Source organism: Lagopus muta, chromosome 22 (assembly GCF_023343835.1).
Source record: "Lagopus muta isolate bLagMut1 chromosome 22, bLagMut1 primary, whole genome shotgun sequence".
NCBI lineage: Eukaryota > Metazoa > Chordata > Aves > Galliformes > Phasianidae > Lagopus > Lagopus muta.
In genome coordinates this window covers 3,508,119-3,528,078 of record NC_064454.1, presented here as the reverse complement: position 1 = coordinate 3,528,078, position 19,960 = coordinate 3,508,119, and the positions used below count along the sequence as shown (strand labels likewise).

The 19,960-nt window shown below is 55.7% G+C and overlaps 2 protein-coding genes across 2 annotated transcripts in view; both read left to right on the top strand.

Moving 5' to 3' along the window:
- Nucleotides 1-870: 870 nt before the first annotated feature.
- SC5D (sterol-C5-desaturase) lies at nt 871-6,043 on the top strand. Its single transcript, XM_048968460.1, has 5 exons — nt 871-973; nt 1,761-1,977; nt 3,384-3,516; nt 4,000-4,100; nt 4,435-6,043. The coding sequence occupies exons 2-5, from the start codon at nt 1,768-1,770 to the stop codon at nt 4,855-4,857; spliced, it is 867 nt and encodes a 288-aa protein (XP_048824417.1). The 5' UTR covers nt 871-973; nt 1,761-1,767; the 3' UTR covers nt 4,858-6,043.
- Nucleotides 6,044-9,802: 3,759 nt separating this feature from the next.
- SORL1 (sortilin related receptor 1) overlaps nt 9,803-19,960 on the top strand; it is a 37,845-nt gene continuing 27,687 nt past the window's right edge. Inside the window, exons 1-7 of the mRNA XM_048968501.1 lie at nt 9,803-10,072; nt 16,022-16,138; nt 16,214-16,339; nt 17,069-17,230; nt 17,802-17,869; nt 18,487-18,667; nt 19,723-19,824. Coding sequence (XP_048824458.1) covers nt 9,872-10,072; nt 16,022-16,138; nt 16,214-16,339; nt 17,069-17,230; nt 17,802-17,869; nt 18,487-18,667; nt 19,723-19,824 — 957 coding nt within the window. The 5' untranslated portion in view covers nt 9,803-9,871. The remainder of the gene's footprint in view (nt 10,073-16,021; nt 16,139-16,213; nt 16,340-17,068; nt 17,231-17,801; nt 17,870-18,486; nt 18,668-19,722; nt 19,825-19,960) is intronic.

Genomic DNA, 19,960 nt, shown 5'->3' with positions numbered 1-19,960 from the left:
ACTGGAAGCACAGAAGGCACCTTGACAACAACAGAGATCAGGAAACTCACAGGGCTTGCAGCTTTTCCCCAGGTTCTGTCCTGTAGCATTTTGCCCAGGTGGGCAGCACCTCTGTTAGCAGACGGGGATGGGCTGAGCCTCATCCACATGTAGTATCCGTACCCTCAGAGGGGCTTCTGCCCCTCCTGGGACAAGGACAAGCTCTCAGAACAGTCGGCATCATCAGAGCGCTGGGATGCAGCCAGAGGTAGGTGGCACCGCGCAGGGTGCGGAACGGAGGAGCGCGCTCGGCTCGGAGGACGTTGGCACAGCATGGGAACTCATCATCCTTCAGATCTCCGTCCAAGGGAGCGGTGGGGGTGTGGGGCAGAGGGCTGAGCGTGTGCCTGGGGGGGGCGGAGAGGCATGGGCAGTGCTTTTGGAAGAGAAGCGTGCTTAAGAAGAGGAGAGAAGGGGTGAGAGCACCGCACAACGGGGGTGGTGCCGGGGGTCGGGGCGAGGGTCGGCGCTGGGGGTCGTTTCTGTGGGTGACTGGTCTGGTGTTGGTAAATTGTGACACGGCTGCGTGGGAATAAAAAGCGTTGTACTCCTTCGTAAAGCAGCGTCGTCCTGCGTGGTGGAACAGAGCGGGGAGAGAGGCCGGGAGGCACCGATGTTAAGCAGGGGGTCGGGCAGGCGGGCTTGTGTAGGAGCAGAAGCGGTGGGAATCACAGCAGAATGGCTCCGCGCGGATTCGGGAGGCGAGCGAACCCCCCACTCGTCCCATGGCACCACCTGGTACCGCCGCCCCGACTCCGCGCTGATCCCCGCCCATTCGCCGAGCCCGGGCCTCGAACCCGCGGCCTCCTCTGTCGCCCCGCCCCCGCGTGACGGCACCGGCGGCGGTGGCGCGAGGTGGGCGGGGCCGTGACGTCACGTGGCGCTAGAGGGCGGCGCCGCCCCGCCCACCGCCGCGCTCGGGCCCCGCCGGCAGGTAGGGGATGCGGGGGGACCGCGGGGGGATCGCGGGGTGGGCGCGGGGAGCGGGGGGGAGGCAGCCCAACGTAGGGCTCCGGTCGGCGATCTGCCTCAGGGGAGCCCACGGGGGTTCGTCAGCCCCGCAGCACCCGAGGAGCGCGCCGTTACCGTGCCCAGGGCACCGGGACCGGCTTCGCCGCCTCCATGTCCTCCTGCAGCACGGCTTAGAGCCACGCAGCATCCCGGCCGCAGCACTTTGGGGTTCCACGCCAACCTAACACGCTGCTGAGGTCCGCAGAGCCCAGTGTCCAGCACAGTGCTCTGGGAGGAGGATGGGCCCCAAGGCAGCACCCCTCTGCCTCCCCGACTCGCTCACCACGGCAGCCTCCTGTCCGTCCCTGCTCCATCAACACATGGGCATCAACAGCACAGCCCCGCTCCTCTGCATCCTTGCTCCCATCCCACTAACTGCATCCCCTGACCCAGCACAGCCTTCCTGTGCCCCATCCCTAGTGCTGTGGGCTGGCAATCCTGCCGTCCTCCTCCTCCTCTCCCCTTCCCACGAGGACCACACAGCCTCCCACCCCTTCCCAATGATCCCAGAGCCCCCCCATCCTCTCCTCACACAAAACAGCCCCACTCACTCCTCCCAACTGCCCCGCTTTTCCATCTCTTAGCCCAGCCCCACCTGACAGCTCACAAACACCCCACACCCCTATAAAAGCACAACTGCCTGCATAACCTCCGCTCAGAACACCCAGCAAGGCCTCCTCTCCATCCGTCTGTCTGTCTGTCTCCCCCAGACCCACCATGGACCTGGTGCTGGAGGTCGCTGACCACCACCTGCTCACACCCTACGTGTACCCCACGGGCTGGCCAGAGGACGAGCCCTTTCGCCAGCTGCTCAGCCTCTTCGTCATCACCAACCTTGGAGCACTCGCCCTCTATCTGCTCTTCGGCACCCTCAGCTACTACTTCATCTTCGACCATGAGCTGAAGAAGCACCCCCAGTTCCTCGAGGTGGGTACCATGGCTGCACACACCGCGCTCCATCCCAGCACATCCCAGATGCTGCTGGCATTCCTTTGCCACCCATCTCCTCCAAAAGCTGCCTGACACTCCCTGGTGGAACATAACAGGGCAGGACTGACCCCCAGCCAGGATCTCTCTGCTCTCAGGACCATCTTCTGATCTGTTACCACTCAGATAATGCCCCACTCCTATCACCTGAACACAGGGTGCTGCCTTTCCCCATACAAAAGCACCCTGGCTCTCCCCAAGGACACTGGCACCTGCCCTAGGTCCCTCTGCAAGCCCAAAGGCCCCATTTCTACCTTGCACCTCCCAGTCCTGACCTTCTCACTCCCATCCCTGCTGCCTCCATACTCTCCCATCCACAACACTGCCACCCCACAGACAATGCCTCTCACATCCTACACTCTGGCACCAGCCTCTCCTGCCCACCTCACTTCAGACTGGGGGTCCTGTCCTACCCCAGCAGCCCTACACATGCATTGCCCACATCTGGGCCTGCTGTTTCCCAGCCCTGCATTCACACCTCGAGGCCCCAGTGCCCCTTAGCTTCCAACACCCAAAGCACATGGCCTTTCCTTCTACCAAAGGCACCAAGTCCAACTCCTCAGCAACAGCCCCAGACTGCTGCCAGCACCCTCACAGCTGGGCCTGGTGGTGATTGGGCAGCTGATGACAGGTGGGTGCCCATCCCTGGCCTCTAACATGTGGTTGGGAACAGAACAGGATGGGCCTGAACTAAAATACAATAGGCATTGCATAGAATGGGTGTAACAAAGAATACAAAAGGCATCAACTACAGGAATAGATGAAAACTCACATAATATAGACCAGAAATCACAGAGAAAAAAGGTGCCTGATTGCTTGAGGGCTAACCTAGCAATTTCTTTGGGGCAGGATCCAAAGGCCTCGTGACCACTGACATCAGCCACCATGCCCAGCAGCTCATCCCTGCATCAGGCATCCCACCTTGGCCTGAGCAGCCCAACAGCAAGGCACTGCACACAGCTCCACAAACCACCTCCTTGGCTGTCTGCAGCTCAGCCCTCCTCCTGCTCACACAAACTCATCAACCTCTGACCCTGCATGACACCCTCACCTCTGCACTACCAGATCCAATGCACCCGAGACCCCTTCTCTTCCCCCACCAACATCACACTCCAGGCTACCCTAGCACCTACTCTCCACACCCACAGCACAGCTCTCCTCAAAACAACCTCTCTGCACACCCTGCCCCCAGGTATACACCTGAACATCTGCTCCAAATACCAAACAGCATGCCAAATGCCCTCCCTGCCTGCCCATGGCCTCAATGGCACAACAAGTACTGTGTACTTCACTCTGCTTCCACTTATGCTGTCCCCTAACCTGGCTCCCTCTCTGCCTCCCCACAGAACCAGGTGCAACGGGAAATCATCTACGCACTGCGGTCCCTGCCCTGGATCAGTGTCCCCACCGTTGCCATCTTCTTTGCTGAGGTCCGGGGCTACAGCAAACTATATGACAACATTCAGGACTCCCCCTATGGTGAGCTGCTGCCCAGGCCCCGCTGCCCCCCTACCCTTTATTCTCTGTTGCTCTCTGCCCCCATCTCCACACATTTCTTCTCCATTCTGAGCCAAAAGCCTGCAGACACCTCCCATACCCCCCTCAAACTCCTGCCAGAGCTGGCAGCCCATAATGCTGGCAATATCAATAGAGGCCACCTCCCAGCTCCAAAACATCTCAGCTCTGAGTTATGCCCTTGGCACCCTGTCAGCCCACGCACATGACAGCCAACCCCCCTACCTCAGGGTCAAGAGTGCCAACGGGATGCACGTCCTGTCCTAGCTGCATGACATTCCATCCCTTGCTGTATAATCCCATAGGACCCAGCTCACTTTTTCCACCATGACCCTGCTCTCTTTCCTCCACCTCTGCACGCATGAAGCCTCAGCTTCCTACTCATGCTCAACCCTTTAGAGCTATGGCACATGCAGAAGGAACACTGACATGACTTCCCTCCCCTAGGCTGGCCTGGAGTCTTCCTCAGCATGCTGTCCTTCCTCTTCTTCACTGACATGGGTATCTACTGGATACACCGAGGCCTCCACCACAGGCTGTTCTATAAGGTAGAGGACCTTCTTGGGGGAGCTGGCTGTCAGCAGGGTATTGACACCACCTGAGAAATGGGGAGGGGTGCAGGTGGGGAGGGGTGCAGGTGGGGAGGGGTCACATTTCTTCATCTGCATCCCCACTGACAAGTGAGCTCGTAGTCTGTTAGAACCTATGGCTCTACAAAGATTCTCTGACCCCAACTTTCCTGTGTCACTTAGCCACACACAACAGCTATCCTCAGTGATGCTGACAGGTAGCTATCCCAAAATAGGTGGGCCTGGAGAGGGGCTCCTATCCCATGGGCCTCAGCCCCTCGCCTCTGGCCTAGCACCTACCCTTTCCCCACAGCGCTTCCACAAACCCCACCACGTCTGGAAGATCGCGACGCCCTTCGCCAGCCATGCCTTCCACCCCGTGGATGGCTTCATGCAGAGCCTGCCCTACCACATCTACCCCTTCCTCTTCCCCCTGCACAAAGTCACCTACCTGGGCCTCTACATCTTCGTCAACGTCTGGACCATCTCCATCCATGACGGCGACTATCGCGTCCCCCAGCTGCTGCGGCACATCATCAACGGCTCTGCCCACCACACCGACCACCACCTCTACTTTGACTACAACTACGGGCAGTACTTCACCCTCTGGGACAAGATTGGTGGATCCTACAAGAGCCCCACTGCTTTTGAGGGCAAAGGCCCCCACGATTACATGCGCAAGCTGCGGGAGAATGGTTCAGCGTGTCCCAATGGTGACACTGACAAGACCAAGTAGGTGTTCTCAGATTGGCTACAACCCCAACAGACTCTGTCTCATCCCACCCCTCCTGAGCCTTTTCGGACAATGTTCCCCCATAGAAGGAGCTCCCATCTCTTCCCATCGCTCGGCAAGTCTCAGCATCTCAAACCCTTCGCTCCTCTGGGTCAAGAGGTGCACATGGGGCTGATGTGCACATGGAAAGGAGGATGCCACACAGTTCCCTCCACTTCTACAGCACACAGCCACCAGCCATGGATGCTCATTCACAGCCCATCTTTTCAATCTGAGCCGCTCTGGGACCTTCTCTGCTCGTGGATGGGTCTTGGACCCCCCCCCCCCCCCCCCCCCCAGCATTCCCACCCCTCCTCATGGCACACAGACACCTTAACGCTACGCAAAGCTGCTGCTATTCAGACTTCTTGGAAATACACATGCCATGTTTGTGCCCCACATCAGTTACGTGCCCTCTCCTACCTGTATGACTGTGAGTACTGCCCACTCAGCAGGACACGTGCACTGACAGCAGCTCCAAGAGCTCCATCCCTGCTCCCAGAACAGCAATCTCCATCCTCGCTTCACACTGCGAACCTCGGCTGCAACACAAACTCACCCCATTGCCATCACCACCTGTGAGTCCATACAGGAGCCCTGCTCACAAACAGCATTGCAATGTAAGCACAGCAGTAACATCACATGTCATTGGGTCTCCATCCATCTGCACCCATCTCTCTTCCTCCATGAGCTGCCATGGACGCCTACAGATCAAGTCACATCAAGATGAGAGGCAAACAGCATCGTGCATTGTGTTCTCCAGTGTGACCTGCACATCTGTATTCCCTGAGAAAAATACTATGACCTGCTACCTTGTGCAGCCAGCACAGGTCTTCCTCATGGCTCCTCGGCCTCTGGACATTCTGGGACTTCTTGGCACTGGACAAGAGCTCCTTCACCTCACCTGAAGGTGCCACATGAGAACTTAACACAGAGGGGCACATCTGGAGATCAGAGGCAGACATTGAGCCCTTTGAACTCACAGGGAACATTAGGGGAGGGGAAGTGGGAGGGCTTAAGAAGCTGGGGATGGGGGGAGCTGTGGTTTCTGGCTTGTTTCCCCCCTGAAAAGCCAATGTGCTTCCTTTGGACACCTGACTGCCCTGCCTTCAGTCAGGCTAACCTTTAATAAAGCTCATTTGCCAACTTCGATGGCATGTGGCATCTTCACTCTCAGTCTCCAGACAGTACAGAGATCATCCTGGCACCCCATTTCCACCCACTCCCACCAATCACCCCACAAGTTGCCACCCAACAGGCCTCTCTGCCAGCTTTGTGCTCTCATGCCCAAGCCACAGAGAACAACAGAGCACAGTGAACATTGTTCAGGGCTTTTCCATGCCTAGTCAGCTCTGTTCTGTCACCCCCCTCTCCCCAAACCTCCCCATGCTGTAACCCAGCCTTCTGCCTTCCCAGCCCAAGGCAGATGATAGAGTGTGCCCCAAGGTGACGCTTTTCACCCCACTCTGCAGCAGCCACCTAGGCCTTCACCCTCTCTTCTCCCCTTGTTCTTTGGGGAGGTTCTCAGATGCACAAGTAGGAGAAATCTCTTTTCACTGCCCCACAGCAATATCAGTGCATGCCATACCACACAGGGTGTAACACTATAGTATGTGGAAAGTACAGCAATAATAAGGGGGTGGCAAAATCCTTAGCTGCAGCAAATGAGGACAAACCCAAATGCAGCAACTAAAGATGCAGAAACAAAGGAGAAAGCTTGTTTACCTTCAGGAAGCCTCAGGTAGACAGGGACCTTCAGTGAGACCCCCTTCCCTCACTGCCAACCCTTAAATGAGGGCTGGGAAGGGGTGGATCCTGGCTAGACCCCTTCCATCAGTCAGCACATTGCATGCACCTGAGCTCCCCTGGGTTAGCCCTGCCCTCTCACCAGGTGCTTAATTACTGCTTCAGGCTTCCCTTAGCATTTCCACTGCACAGGGGACTCGTACAACACTCTGCTTCCATGGGAGACCGACAATCCTGGGTGCTGTTACTGCAACAGACGCATGCATCCACTCCTGGGACAGAGGGCCCTCGTGCTGTTCCTCTGTGATGGGCACACACCTTCTAACCCCCAGGAACTGTATTCCCCCCACACCCATGGCTCACCCCTCATTTCCCTGCATCCTGCCCCTGTTCTCCCCTCCCCTCAGTTACTCAATCCCCACGTGCACATGAAATCTGGATGCGCAGTAGCTTGGCGCTCAGGCAAACACCAAAGGTCGAGGCAAAGGCTGGATTAAATGTGACAACAGCAGCACAGACCTTGGCACATCGGCACAGGGCCCTGTCAGCATCGGAAAAGCTCTATCCCTGCCCAGCACCCTTCTGCCAGCCCTCCTGCAGGGCAGCACAGGATGTGTCACATTCCTCGGCCATGCAACCTTCCCCTGCACCCTGCATGCAACAGCCCACCTCCTATAGAACCACCTCTCTCCTACACGTGCCCCCATCTCTCAGCAGAGAGGCTCCACTTTACACTGAAAACAAATCCTTCTCCCGGTTGCCTTGGCCGTAGAAAGCTCTGCCGCACCGCGGAGCCCGCGGGCCTCATGCACTTTTAGGACTGGCCACCAGGTGGCGCTGCTGAGCGCTGTGCCCGCACCGCCGGAGCCCAAAGGCCGGAGCCGTGTCCGTATGTCCGTGTGTCCGTGTGTCCGTGTGTCCGTGTGTGTGTCCGTAGGCTGCGACCTTACTGCAGATAGGGCTGACCATCGTTCCTTACAGGCTCTCCTGCTCTTGTAGGCAAAGTGATGCTATTGCTACACCCAGCAGTGGGACAGCCGTGCCAACCCTATGCAGATGCCCAGCACTGCTGCCTATGGCATGCCAACACGCCAGCACACACATCCTACAGAGCTCCTCACAACCTGAGAAGCAAGTGCTCATACCTTGGTAGAGGCTGCCACAAAGGAACATCCCTCAGCGCATGAACACTGCACCACAGAGCTTTTCTACTCTGAAAGCGACGTGTGCACACAACCAAACACACACCACCCCACAGCACGTGGTGTTGCTGGCTCCCCTGCAGAGAGATGCTCTCAGATCACCGAAGCTTTTTACTGGGGTTGTTGTGATATGGCCCTAGGATCAGGTATATTCTTCAGTGCAGCTACTGCTACATCAAAGGGAATGCAGACCTGGGGAATGGACGTACCATGCCATACCATACATGTGATATGTGGCCAGCACAGCTGAGGAAGGGTTCCTGTATCCCTGCACACCATTCATTCCTAGCAGACAGCCCATAGGGAGTCACTACACTGCCTGCACATCTGCCCACAAACCTCCTGTGTGCCGTCTCTTTGGAAGATGCTTGAGGACAAAATGGGGTCTGCCACTGACATACCCAAACCAATACACCTCCTGTCTGGGAGAAGAACCTCCTGCTCCCTGTGGCCTTCCCAGTCCCTCTATAAATGGGGTCATTTCAACACAACTCTACCTTCCTCTGCAGGCAGGCAGCAGTGCTGGATGGGGAGACTCATGTACTTTGGGGACTTAAAAAAGGCCAGTCTGCCCAGGAAAAGCTCCCTTGCACATGACAATACATTCATATCTCCTTCTCATATCATAGAATGGAATGGCCTGGGTTGAAAAGGACCACAATGCTCATCCAGTTCCAACCCCTTGCTATGTACAGGGTCACTAACCACCAGAGCAGGCTGCCCAGAGCCACATCCAGCCTGGCCTTGAATGCCTCCAGGGATGGGGCATTCTCCAGCAAACGGCTCTTACTTGGGGCTGTGCACAGAGGAATTGCAACACCCAGCCTCCCCAAGAACAACCCTGGGGCTCAGACTGGACAGCAAGTGCTCACACAAAGAGCAAACCATCCTTGGGCCGGTTCCTCATTTCTCACCAGTTCCTATTCTACTCTGAATCAGTTTCTTCTTTTTTTTTTTTTCTTTTCTTCTTTTTTTTTCCTGGGGATTGGGGCAGCACTTTGGGGAAGGGATGCTGTTGTGTGTTGGGTCCCTGCTGATCCCACCTGCAGACAGCAGCTCCACGGATCTGTGCACAAACATCTATCAACTCTCACCCCCATGACCTGTGGTCCTCCAGGGGGACATTACCCTGAATCGAGACAGCTAAGAGCTTTATTAGGAGGGCTTCTAATTGTATTGGCTCCATAATTGAAACACGCTAACTAGGTTTCTAGGCAAAAGGTACCTCTGGGAACACTCTGGGCAATGTTTCAGCTGTTACAGCCAGCAAAATGCAGGGAGCTGAGCCCCCCAAAGGTGGTCTGCACTGTCCCCATGTCACCATACATCACCTCCACCATGCAGATGGGTTACAAGGTTGGCAAACATGGTAATCCCTGCGATGCACAGACTTTGTAACGGCTTTGGCTGGAAAGCCCTTTTTTTTTTCTTCTTTTTTTTCTTTTTTTTTTTTTTATTTAATGTTTATCTTTCACTGTTGATTTTTGGTTGTGTACTTTGCCGATTTTCACTGTTGATTTTACACTGTGTACTTTGCAGTGCTCATTTCTATTACTGCTTCAGACAGCTTCCCTTTGACCGCCTCTTCCTTATCACTGCTTTTCTTACCACCGACCTCCCATCACTTCAGATTGCCAACTTAGGACCGCGTACCTCTTTTTTCCGTATTTTTTCTTTTAAACTGCCGATTTCTGAGCGCTGAGTTTCTTACATCCAATATTTAAGCCTCGCTCTTTTTCCACTCGCTCTTTCTTCAATCTTTTTCTCTTTCCTCGCACGTAACGGCTGCTCCGACACCCTTTCCGCTAAGCCTATCGATGACGTCGGACTTTCCCCGACGCCCGCATCCCTCGGGCCCGGTTTACCCCCGGGATGATGAAGCGTGGAATAGGGGGGGGGGGGGGGGGGGAGAACACATCGTTCTGGGGGCGGTCGCGGGGCGGCGCGGCGGAGCACATTGCACATTCTGACCGGGCGGCGGCGCGGCTCCATCGGTCCCGCACGGCGCGGCCCGGCCCCGCGCCACGAACATGGCGACGCGGTGCAGCGGCGGGGCGAACGGTGCCGTTCTGTCCCCGCACCGCCTCGCCTTACTGCTGCTGCTGCTGCTGCTGTCCGAAGGGGCGGCGGGGGGCGGCTCCTCGTTGTTGCTACGCGTCCCTCCGGAGGCACCCGATGAACCCCCGCGGAGCCGCCGTGCCGCGCAGGAGCCCATCCAGGTGTACGGACAGGTGAGCCGCGGTCGCGACCTCCCCCTCTTTCCTCCCTTTCCCCCCCCCTCCCCTTCCGCATCATTTCTAATTTATTTGTTCCTAATTCATTAAACCGACCGCACGGCAGAGCGGTGCGTTACATCACTCATGCAGCGTTCCCCCCCCCCCCCCCCCCCCCCCTCCCCGCAAACACTGTCTGTGTTTCTCTCCCCCCCCCCCCCCCCCCCCCCCAGCGATGTGCATTAGCAGGGTGAATGCTGCGCTGCGTGGTTCCCCCCTCCCCCTTTCCGGGGCACCGCAGCCCCCTACTGAACCTACGAGCGGCCGCACTTGCCCTGTTCCAAAAGGAGCTGACCGGGAGATGCTGAGCGCGGTTACATCTATCCCCGCATCTCCCACGGTTGGTGTCGGAGCCATTGCGACCCAGCCGTGCCGCCGGGTTGGCAGGGCACGCTCGTGGGTCTGAGCCGGGGACACGGCCAGCTTGTCCCCAGGGGATGGGAACCCCACGGCTGGGAGCTGCAGCTGGCATCTGTCTCCCACTAGATGTGCTTAAATGGGACGTTTCGACCCTGAAACTGGGCTGAAAGGGAGACTTTAGAGCAAGATTGTGCTGTTGTGAGGTGCTGAGCCTGCTCTGTAAGGAGGGCTTCTCCCTGGCTGCTTGTCTGCCCGGTTGGCCCTTGCTTATTGATGTGAGGAGCTGGCTGACCACAGAAAAGCATACAGATGGCCGTCCCTGAGAGCATCCCTGCGCAGGCTCCATTAATTAGCAAGTTTTGCTGCCGGGACCAGCATCCTCCTCTCCCTTTGCCTCACTTTGGGGGGGATGTCAGAACAGGACACGCTGCCCGTGTGCCTGCCCTGGGAGTCTGCAGGCTGCCATTGCCTGCCCGTTATTTTTGTGTTTTACTCCATATGCCAAACTGTGTGCCGTTGCCTCGTGTGACCCCTCTCGCTCAGGCTGCTCATGTCCCACTGTGTAGACCGTGTGCTGCCTGAGGGCAGCAGCCACATCTGCATTTCCCACCTATGGAAGGGGAGAACTTTCTCTCTTAACCTTCTCCGTTCCCAATGATTTCCCCTTCCTCTGTACTGTCAGGACATATGTGGGGCATTTTCCCTTCAGCCCCCCCCACAGCTGTCATTCAGGCCACTCTGACAGGTCAGGGTGGAGAGCAGCACCCATAGCCTGGACTTGGAACACTTGGAAGGCTTCAGTGACATCCAGAGCAGGACACAGAGCAGGCAGGGGGGTTTTTGTATACAATTGGCCTCTGCTGGGTCTTTTCTCATTGCATGAAGCTTTTGGAAGGGATTTGCTTGGAGCAATGAATTGCTCTCACTGGCAGCATTACACAAAACAGTTGCAGACTTTAATGCTTTATTTTAATTTTAATAAAAATTGGCCCTTCTGCTGCTTTTGGATGCAAGCATATTAAAGCCCAGGTACCAGACCTCACCAGGACTTCACTAGGCCTTACACAACCCTTCTGAACCATACAGTGCTTTACATCGTGGTGTCTGTTACAAAAGGAATTAGGACATAACCCGCATTGTGGTGTATGAACAAGAAGGAAAACAAAGCCACATGCTATACTGCTTGCTTCCAGTCACAAGCATCGTGTGGTCCCCACCCCTCCTGTATCTCTGTGGCTCCCCTGATGCTGGCAGGGTTAGCAGAGGGACATCAGCAAGGTGACAGTGCTTGGAGTGAGCCACTGAGAGCCCTGCAGGAGACCCTTCTCAGGGGCATGTGCTGCTCCCTGTGCTTGGCAGTGTGCTCAGCCATATGCTGTGTGTTGGCTCGCCCTGCCCTGGTGTAACCTCATGGCACTGCTCGTGCAGAGCTGCCCATCACTGCTGGAACACAGCCGGGGGACTGATGGAGTGACATGTTGTGACAGCCAGAACTGGAGCTGGAGGTGCACTCCAAAGCCACCGTGGCTTCTCCATGGCACTGCACAGCTTGGCAAATTTGGCAATGGGCTCTGGACACTGGATGGGTCATTTCTGCAATGCCACTGATGGGAAGCATCCCCTGAGCAGGACAAGTGCTGCTTATGCCCTTCAGCACTCCCTCAGTCCCTGTGAGCATCCAAAGCATTGCACACTGCCCACCCTATGGCTTCATTACAGCGGTGGAGACTCATCCTCGTCCCTCTGGTTTTTCCATCCCAGCCATCCCTCAAATCCCATCCCATCCTGGGGATAAACCAGCAAAGAACCACTCAGCCTGTGGACAGTACAAGAAGGGCACATGAAGCTGCTGCTCCTGCTGCCTACCTGTCAGGTGACGCTATCTCATGGGTACTGGTGTGGCAGCAGCAGACAGTGATGGATGGTACTGGGCAGGAAGTGAGCTCATCTGCTGACCCTGCAAGGGGAAGGTGATGTGGGTTAGGGACAGCATTTGCAGCCATCGCTGCCCACCTCAGCATCCACCCGTCCCTCCCAGGACCATGGAGTCAAATCATCTCAGAACCTCCTTTGCTCTCAGGTCCTGCTTGCTGGTGAAAACCTCTCCTGCCTTAGAGGAACACCAGGTTCCATCCTTTCCTGGCTATTTACAATTGCACTGTAAGAGGACTACATGACCTTCCCTCAGCCCACCCTTGAGGACCTCCCCAGCTGTCAGTGCTCAGAGAACCAGGCACTTCCGCATCCCACATGGATGACCACCAGCTCCTCCCCTGTGCTGTTACTCAGTGACCTTCATCTTTATGACAGCTTTGCAAAGCCCAGCAGAGAAGAATTCATCTCCTGTTAAAATCACTGCACTGAGACGACTTTGTGCAGGAGACATTCTCATCCTTGTTGCACTAAAGCTCTCACAGATGACCAAGAAAGCAATGCACTCACTGAGAGAGCAGCCTCCTTCCTTGCCAGAGCAGACTGCACAGTGCTGGTGGGCAGAAAGGTGTTTGGGTCCATTGGTTGCTGCCTTGAGTGCCCCCGTAAGCTGCCAGCATTCAGCAAGAACGGCCCCAAGCACAGAGCACAGGAGCTCTTCTGAGGCCATGAGCATCCTACAACCCACACCATGCTGCAGAACCTTTCTGCTCTCCAAAACAGAGACATGTGCATTGCAGGATAAACACCATCCGGCTCCATGACCAGAGAAATCAATCACAGCCCATCGGATGTGAACCATAATTAATTGTGACCTACATTACCCATGCCCTGGGTGCTGGCCGCACATCCTGGTACAGCTCCCAGGCCCTGAGCCCTATCCTTCCTCCCTTCTTTGACTCATTCCTGGGGGAAAAAACAGTGCTCCTGACCCAACCCCAGATTTCCCCCACTCTCCTTTTCCTTCCCTTCAGGCACAACAGCAAAAGGAGAGCTCTGTTGGTGGTAGCAGAGAGCAAACAGCTCTGCAAGCAGATGATTTTGGTATTAACACAATTAACAGGGGCCTGGCGCTCGCTGAAATGAGTCACTCGTGTTTCATATGGGTGATTTCGGGCCCTGGCATTTTCAGCCCGAGTCACAGGCAGAGCCGTGGCAGGCACAGGAGGTGGCTTAAAATACCACGCAGGGATGGAACAGATGCTCTGTGCTGAGCAGAAGGTGCAGGAATGGAGCGTCGGTGGGATGCACGAGGAGCAATGCGTGCCACCAACACAACCACTGCAGTGCCACCAACGCAATGCACTGCAGCCCCCCATGATGCCATGACCCCCCCCTTTGGCTTTGCTCTTCTGCCACCCCAATGCAGCAGGGGCTCAGGGAGCACGAGGGCTTGGCACCTCAAAGCCTCAGAGGCTTCATGCCTCGCCAACACGCTCACTTATCCTTGTAACAGCCTATTAATTATTCAGGAACGATCTCGGAACCGTGTTTGTTGTTAAGCATCCCATTTGCTGTTGCATAACAAGGATGGGAAGAAAGAGCCACGATCCCCACACGTCTCTTTCCCTCGTGCAGCCCTGGTGTGGTGTTGACATGGAGTGCTTCGTTATTAACAGCCCTTCCCTAGGTCAGGTCAGAGTCCTGCAGCACAGGACAAACCCTTCGATGCATGCTTTGCTCCAAAGCCCACTCTGAGGCAATGCCACGCACTGCAAGCACAGCCCATGTCCTCCATGCATCCCTGCACAGAGCTCACAGGGATGCCCTTCATGCTTGCTCCAGTGTGATGGCAGCTCCAGGGTTGCTGTCTTGCTCTAAACCAGGGGTTTTGGTTGTGGGGAGATGCTGTTAACAGAAAGAAAATATGAATGTGAGCAACACTGCATAAACTGTGTTAACTAGAGATACAAGCAGCCTCCCCTACATCTTGGCTTCATTTCTCCCCTCGTGGACTTCATTTGGCACCTTACATATTAGGAGGACAAATTAGAGTTTCATGCATATTTCATATATCCTTAATCACTTGGCAGAAAGCAAAACACAGCCCCATTACGATGATTTTCTACTAAGTGCTGTTTCCATTGGGCACCAGCCATTGCCTGGTCGTGGATCCAGGCAGCTCCTTAAGGAGGTTTCTCCAGTGGCTCAGTGCAGAACCAGGGCTCAGCTGCTGCCCAGGCCTTGGCTCTGCCCGCACAGCCCTGGTCCCCTGCTCAAGGACAGCACTCTGTCTGCGGTTCAGTCTCTTTGCTCACAGGGAATAATGCTTTAGAGGTCATTTGGCTGAGTTTAAAGCAGGGCACGGGTCAGAGCCTCCTCTTGTTTTGTTTCTCTAGCTAGCCTAGTGTCAGATTTCTTGCAGAACAACTTGCAAAGTGCTACTGAAAATGTCATGGAGGCGTCAACAAACCCATCCTGGAGAAAACACATGGGGAGGAGATCAGGCTGTCCCCAGGAGGGGGCTTTGTGGGCAAGCTCGCTGCTGCTGACCCATCATTGCTGCAGCCTTAGACCCAAACGAGTGGCACTAAACAGCTCCTGCTTGTGGAAGAGTCAGATCTGATGGAAAAGGGAAAAGGGGGGATGCTGGGGTGGGGACACAGAGCTGCCATGGGTTTCACACTGCAGGTTGTGTGTGGGGGGCATCACCCTCTCCTTCCTCCCTGCATCCCCAAGGTCTCACTGACCTCCACTGCTGGGGTGCAGCCGCCTGCAGTCCTACATCTCTGCTCTGAGCCCCAGGTGGAGGCACACAGCCCAGCAGCTGCAAGCACCAGCCCTGGGGGATGCTCACTGTCCCCCTGTTTGCTTTCTAATTTGCTCCTTTTTTTCCTTTTGCACAAGCCCATTACGTAACAGGGATTTGGGGACTTCTGTTTCACTTGCCTCTCTTGGACTAAAGCCATCGTTTTTTCCACACGTTTCTTTGCCCATCACTGGGGGGCAGGGGGAGGGGGTGGGAGGAGGAAACTGCTGGGTACCAGCCCTAAGCAGGGCTTAGCCCTGTATTTCTACAGCTCCCTGCAGACGCTGTGTTTTGCAGAGCAGCACCTCCAGCCCCGCCGCAGCGATGCTGCGATAACTTCCCCATAGAAACCAGCCCTCCAGGTACAGCACAAGCACAGGCAGCAGTGGGTTTGCTTGCACCTGTTTTGGATACCTGCACGTCCTTCTAAGCACGGAGATCACTGTAGGAAGGTGACTCTGTTTGTGTTGGCCCTTTGCCTAGCCAGCCCGGTTTGTATTGCTTCTCCTTCCTCGGTTTTAGTTTTGGTTCTGGTCATCTCACAAATCCTCTTTCTCTGAGGAAGAATAAATGAACTTCACGCTCATGGGTTGCACAGCGTGCTCGCAGCAGATCCTCCTTCACCACCTCCTCCCCAGGGAAGGTCTCTCTCAGTACTTTAACCACTTGGCAGCTCACAGTGAGCACTGAAATCCAAGCAGTGTTCCATGCCCTGTAGCCCTAACCCTCCCCCTGACCCCACAGGGTCCTGTTGCCCCTGGGATTGCTTCAATCCTCTTCAGGTTTGAACGCCTTATCCCATTGCATGCATTCCCCAGGAGGAGGGGACCCCGTGCTCCGGCTCACGGTGCCCATTCCCTTTGCAGGTCAGCCTCAATGACTCCCACAACCAGATGGTCGTTCACTGGGCGGGAGAGAAGAGCAACGTGATCGTGGCCTTGGCCAGGGACAGCCTGTCCTTGCTGGGCCCCAAAAACAGCGACGTAAGTGCCATGAGCTGCCTGTCCCCTGCCTGGCGTCCTGCAGCCCTGCTCCTGTAACCAGGTCTCTTGCTGCAGGTCTACATCTCTTATGACTACGGGAAGAGTTTTAAAAAGATTTCGGAGAGGTTCAGCTTTGGGGATGGGAACAGCAGTGCGGCGGCCATCGCTCAGTTCTACCACAGCCCAGCCAACAACCAGCGGGTGAGCGGGGCTGAGGGGGGCACGGTGCCCTGTGGTGCCCCTCGGGGTGCAAGGGACTGAGGGAGTGGGGTGGTGGGGGGCTGCACCCACAGCGGCTTGTGCTAACAGAGTTAGGGGCTGTGCGCCCATCAGCATCGTCATAGAATCATTAAGGTTGGAAAAGATGTCTCAGATCTCCAAGCCCAACCCCAGCCCATCCCCACTGTGCCCACTGACCATGTCCCCACGTGCCACAATTCTTTCAGGGACTTCCACCTCCCTGGGCAGACTGTGCCAGTACCAAACCACTCTTTGAGAGAAGAAATTTCTCCCAGTACCCTCCCCTGGGACAACTGAAGGCCATTACCTTTCATGCTCTTGTGGCACACTTAAGTTTACCTACACCAAAGCCACCTCTCTTCTAGCCGAATCTCTCCTGCAGTGGTTTGAGCCATCCTGGCTCTGCAGCTCTCCATCCCCATGGATATTCCCATCTCCAAAGCTGGGTTGGGAGCACTGGGGCATGGACACACTCACCCACATTGCTGAATCATGCCAAAAAACTCCACTCTGCACACAGCAGTTGTTGGTTTCAGGGACCTCAAGGAGCAACAGAATGTGGTAGAAGTGTGGGAACAAGATCCTCTCCTCCAGAGTTCTCCCTCTCAGGTGCTCCCCAGGACTTGTTGCTGTCATGGGTAGCTTGAGCCCTGCTCTGATTTTCTTCCTTCTCTGTCCTTCTCTCCCCAGTATATCTTTGTGGATGCCTTTGTCCCTTACCTCTGGATCACCACTGACTTCTGCAAGAGCATCCAGGGCTTCTCGATCCCCTTTAGGGCAGCAGATCTCCTTCTGCACAGCAGGAACCCCAGCCTCGTCCTGGGCTTTGACAGATCCCACCCCAACAAGCAGGTGAGCACAGCTGCCAAGGCACGAGGGTCCTGGTTTTATCCCAGTCACTCCAGACTCCCTCATGGGGAAGAGAGGAACCTAAGTCAGAAATCTACAGTGCTTAATGTGGTTTGCCCTTGGAGACTGGGATCCGGAGTGGGGCTGGTGTGCCTGCGGGTTGGTATGTTTATTGCTGCTGTTGCTGGTGAAATAAGAGATACCATCTCTGCTCAGGAACTTTGCCCTCCTCCCACCCGCAGCTGGGCAGTGGCAGAGCACTCCTATGGCTGTGACATGCTCCAGGAGGGAGAGGCTCTGCCCGCAGGTTTACCTTTGCAATCACACACACCACGAGCACTTTAGAGCAAGTTATTTTTATTTCTGAGTTCCTATACAACCAGGCAGCTCTACAAAGTGAAGGCAGTGTTTTCCTGCTTGGGTGGTTCTCACCCAGGTGCAGCTTTGAGGTGGATGTGTCCCTGTCCTCTTTCTGCTGCCTGAGTTTTGGTGTCTTGGAGGTCGCCCTCCCTTGGGTCGCACACTCTGAGAGCACTGCACGATCCAGGCCCATCTCTCACCTTTCCCATTGCAGCTCTGGAAATCAGATGACTTTGGCCAGACCTGGATAATGATACAGGAGCACGTGAAGTCCTTTTCCTGGTATGTGCTGTAGCTTTGTGTTCCATCCAGCTCCCTCCCTCCTGGCTTTCTGTCTCCCTGTACCACCATGCTCCCAACCCCATCCCTGGGCTGAGCATGTGGGCCACAGGCTTTCTTCTTTCTTGGCCACCAGAGCTGCTCTGGCAATCAGCTGTCACCAACATTCAGGTCCCTCCTGTTCTTATCCCCACCATCTCAGCCATTTCGCCACACGCCTTGCAGATTTCCAGTTCATCTCCTCAGGGTCACACAAGAAGGGACATCCCCTGACAAACAGGGCTTGTGACATCTCCAACCCCATCCTTCCTGGCCTTAGCTGAGACACAAATAGGAAGCACAGAGCCCCGGATAACATCAGGAGGCGAACACACCCATGCAAACTTCATTACAATCACATTCCCCACATTGTGACCAGTCCTCCTCTTGGAGTTCCTGGGCCATGCAGAGCTTTATCTCCCTTTCTGAGCTCTGCACCCTGCTGAGGCCAGGGCTGCTCCCGTTTCCCCAGACCCTGCATGCCAAACACATCTCTTTAAAGGGCTTCGGCTCCTCCATGCCTTCTGCACTGCTCTGTGAGTGTAATGGTGATAAAAACCTTTTCATTCTTTGCTGTCCAGGGGTGTCGAGCCCTACGATAAGCCCAACACAGTGTACATCGAGCGGCACGAGCCCTCTGGCACCTCCACTGTCATTCGCAGCACAGATTTCTTCCAAAGCCGAGAAAATAAAGAGGTGATCCTGGAGGATGTTGATGACTTCCAACTCCGGGACAAATACCTGTTTGCCACAAAGTCTGTGGTGAGTGCCCGCAGCCTTCAGCTCACCACGCTGTTCCTGCAGATGGAGCAGTGCCGGCCGTGCTGTTGCTGCCCTGCATGTCAGCAGGGTGGGCAGAAGTAGGTCAGGCTGTAGAGCACCAGGGCTGGAAACGCATGGGGTGGATGCGGAGGCAGGAGGGGGGACAGGGCTGGGTGAATGGAGGCCACTTGTCGTCAGGGATTAGCTCAAACGCGAGCTGGGACCAGGCAGCCTTACGTGCTGCAGCATGGCTTATCTGTGCTCTCACTGAGGGCAAGTCCTTCACAGATGACCGGAGACACCATGCTAGAACTCAAGGAGCAATTTCCTTTTTGTAAGATGCAAGCATTGCTTTTCACTTGCTGCTGCCACCGAGCCTTTTGCAAGGAGCGCTTTGCCCTTTGCAGGTGGCTCTTACATGCTCTCACCCTGCATCCCCAGCAACGTCACCCCAGTTTGAAGAGCGCTTTCAGCTTCTCAGAAATCTCTCTTGCAACTTCCAGGGCGCGTTGCCTTCTTGGCTCTGTGCCTGCTGTGGTTAGCAGGAGATGTTATCTGGGTGCTCTGATGGGGTTTGGTGAGATGTGGGGATGGTCGGTGTCCCCATGGAGATGGCAGCCCATCCTCACAGCCCTCATGGACCAGAAGGGAGCTGGGACTTCCTGATTCCTGCTCCCCTCCCCAGGAGCTGTGGTTGCTTGGTGATGTGGAGCCGGGGAAAATCAGGCCGCTTATTTTTGGAGCCTAAATCTGGGTTTGGGTGCTTACCGTTGGCAACCTGCACAAAACACATTGCCCCCAGCTTTTGCTTTTTTGGCTCGGCGCTGGTGTCTTTTCCTTCGTGCAACTCATTAAAAATAAGAAGGCAATGACATGCTGTTCTGCTCCAAACCAGTCTCTGTGCCTCCACCTGAGCTGCCAGAACAGGCAGCAGGAGGCATGCTTGTGTTCGCTGCTCTCTGGAATGCCGTCCCCACAGAGTTGGTTCAGGCACAGGGATGAGGGTGATTCTGGGGTTTGTAGCCACTCCTGATGTTTCTCTCTGCTCCCTGTAGCGCTTGCTGGGCAGCTTGCAGCCATCATCAGTTCAGCTCTGGGTTTCCTTCAACCGCAAGCCGATGCGGGTGGCCCAATTCGTTACCAAGCATCCAATTAAGGTAAGCAGTGGATGACCTCCCTGCTGCAGGGTGGAGAATTACTGTTAGCTATCTATGAGGAAATGCTACACTGACCTGCATGCAAACCCTGCTCCTGTGCCCATGCACTTAAAGCCTGCACATCACTCCTTTGCTT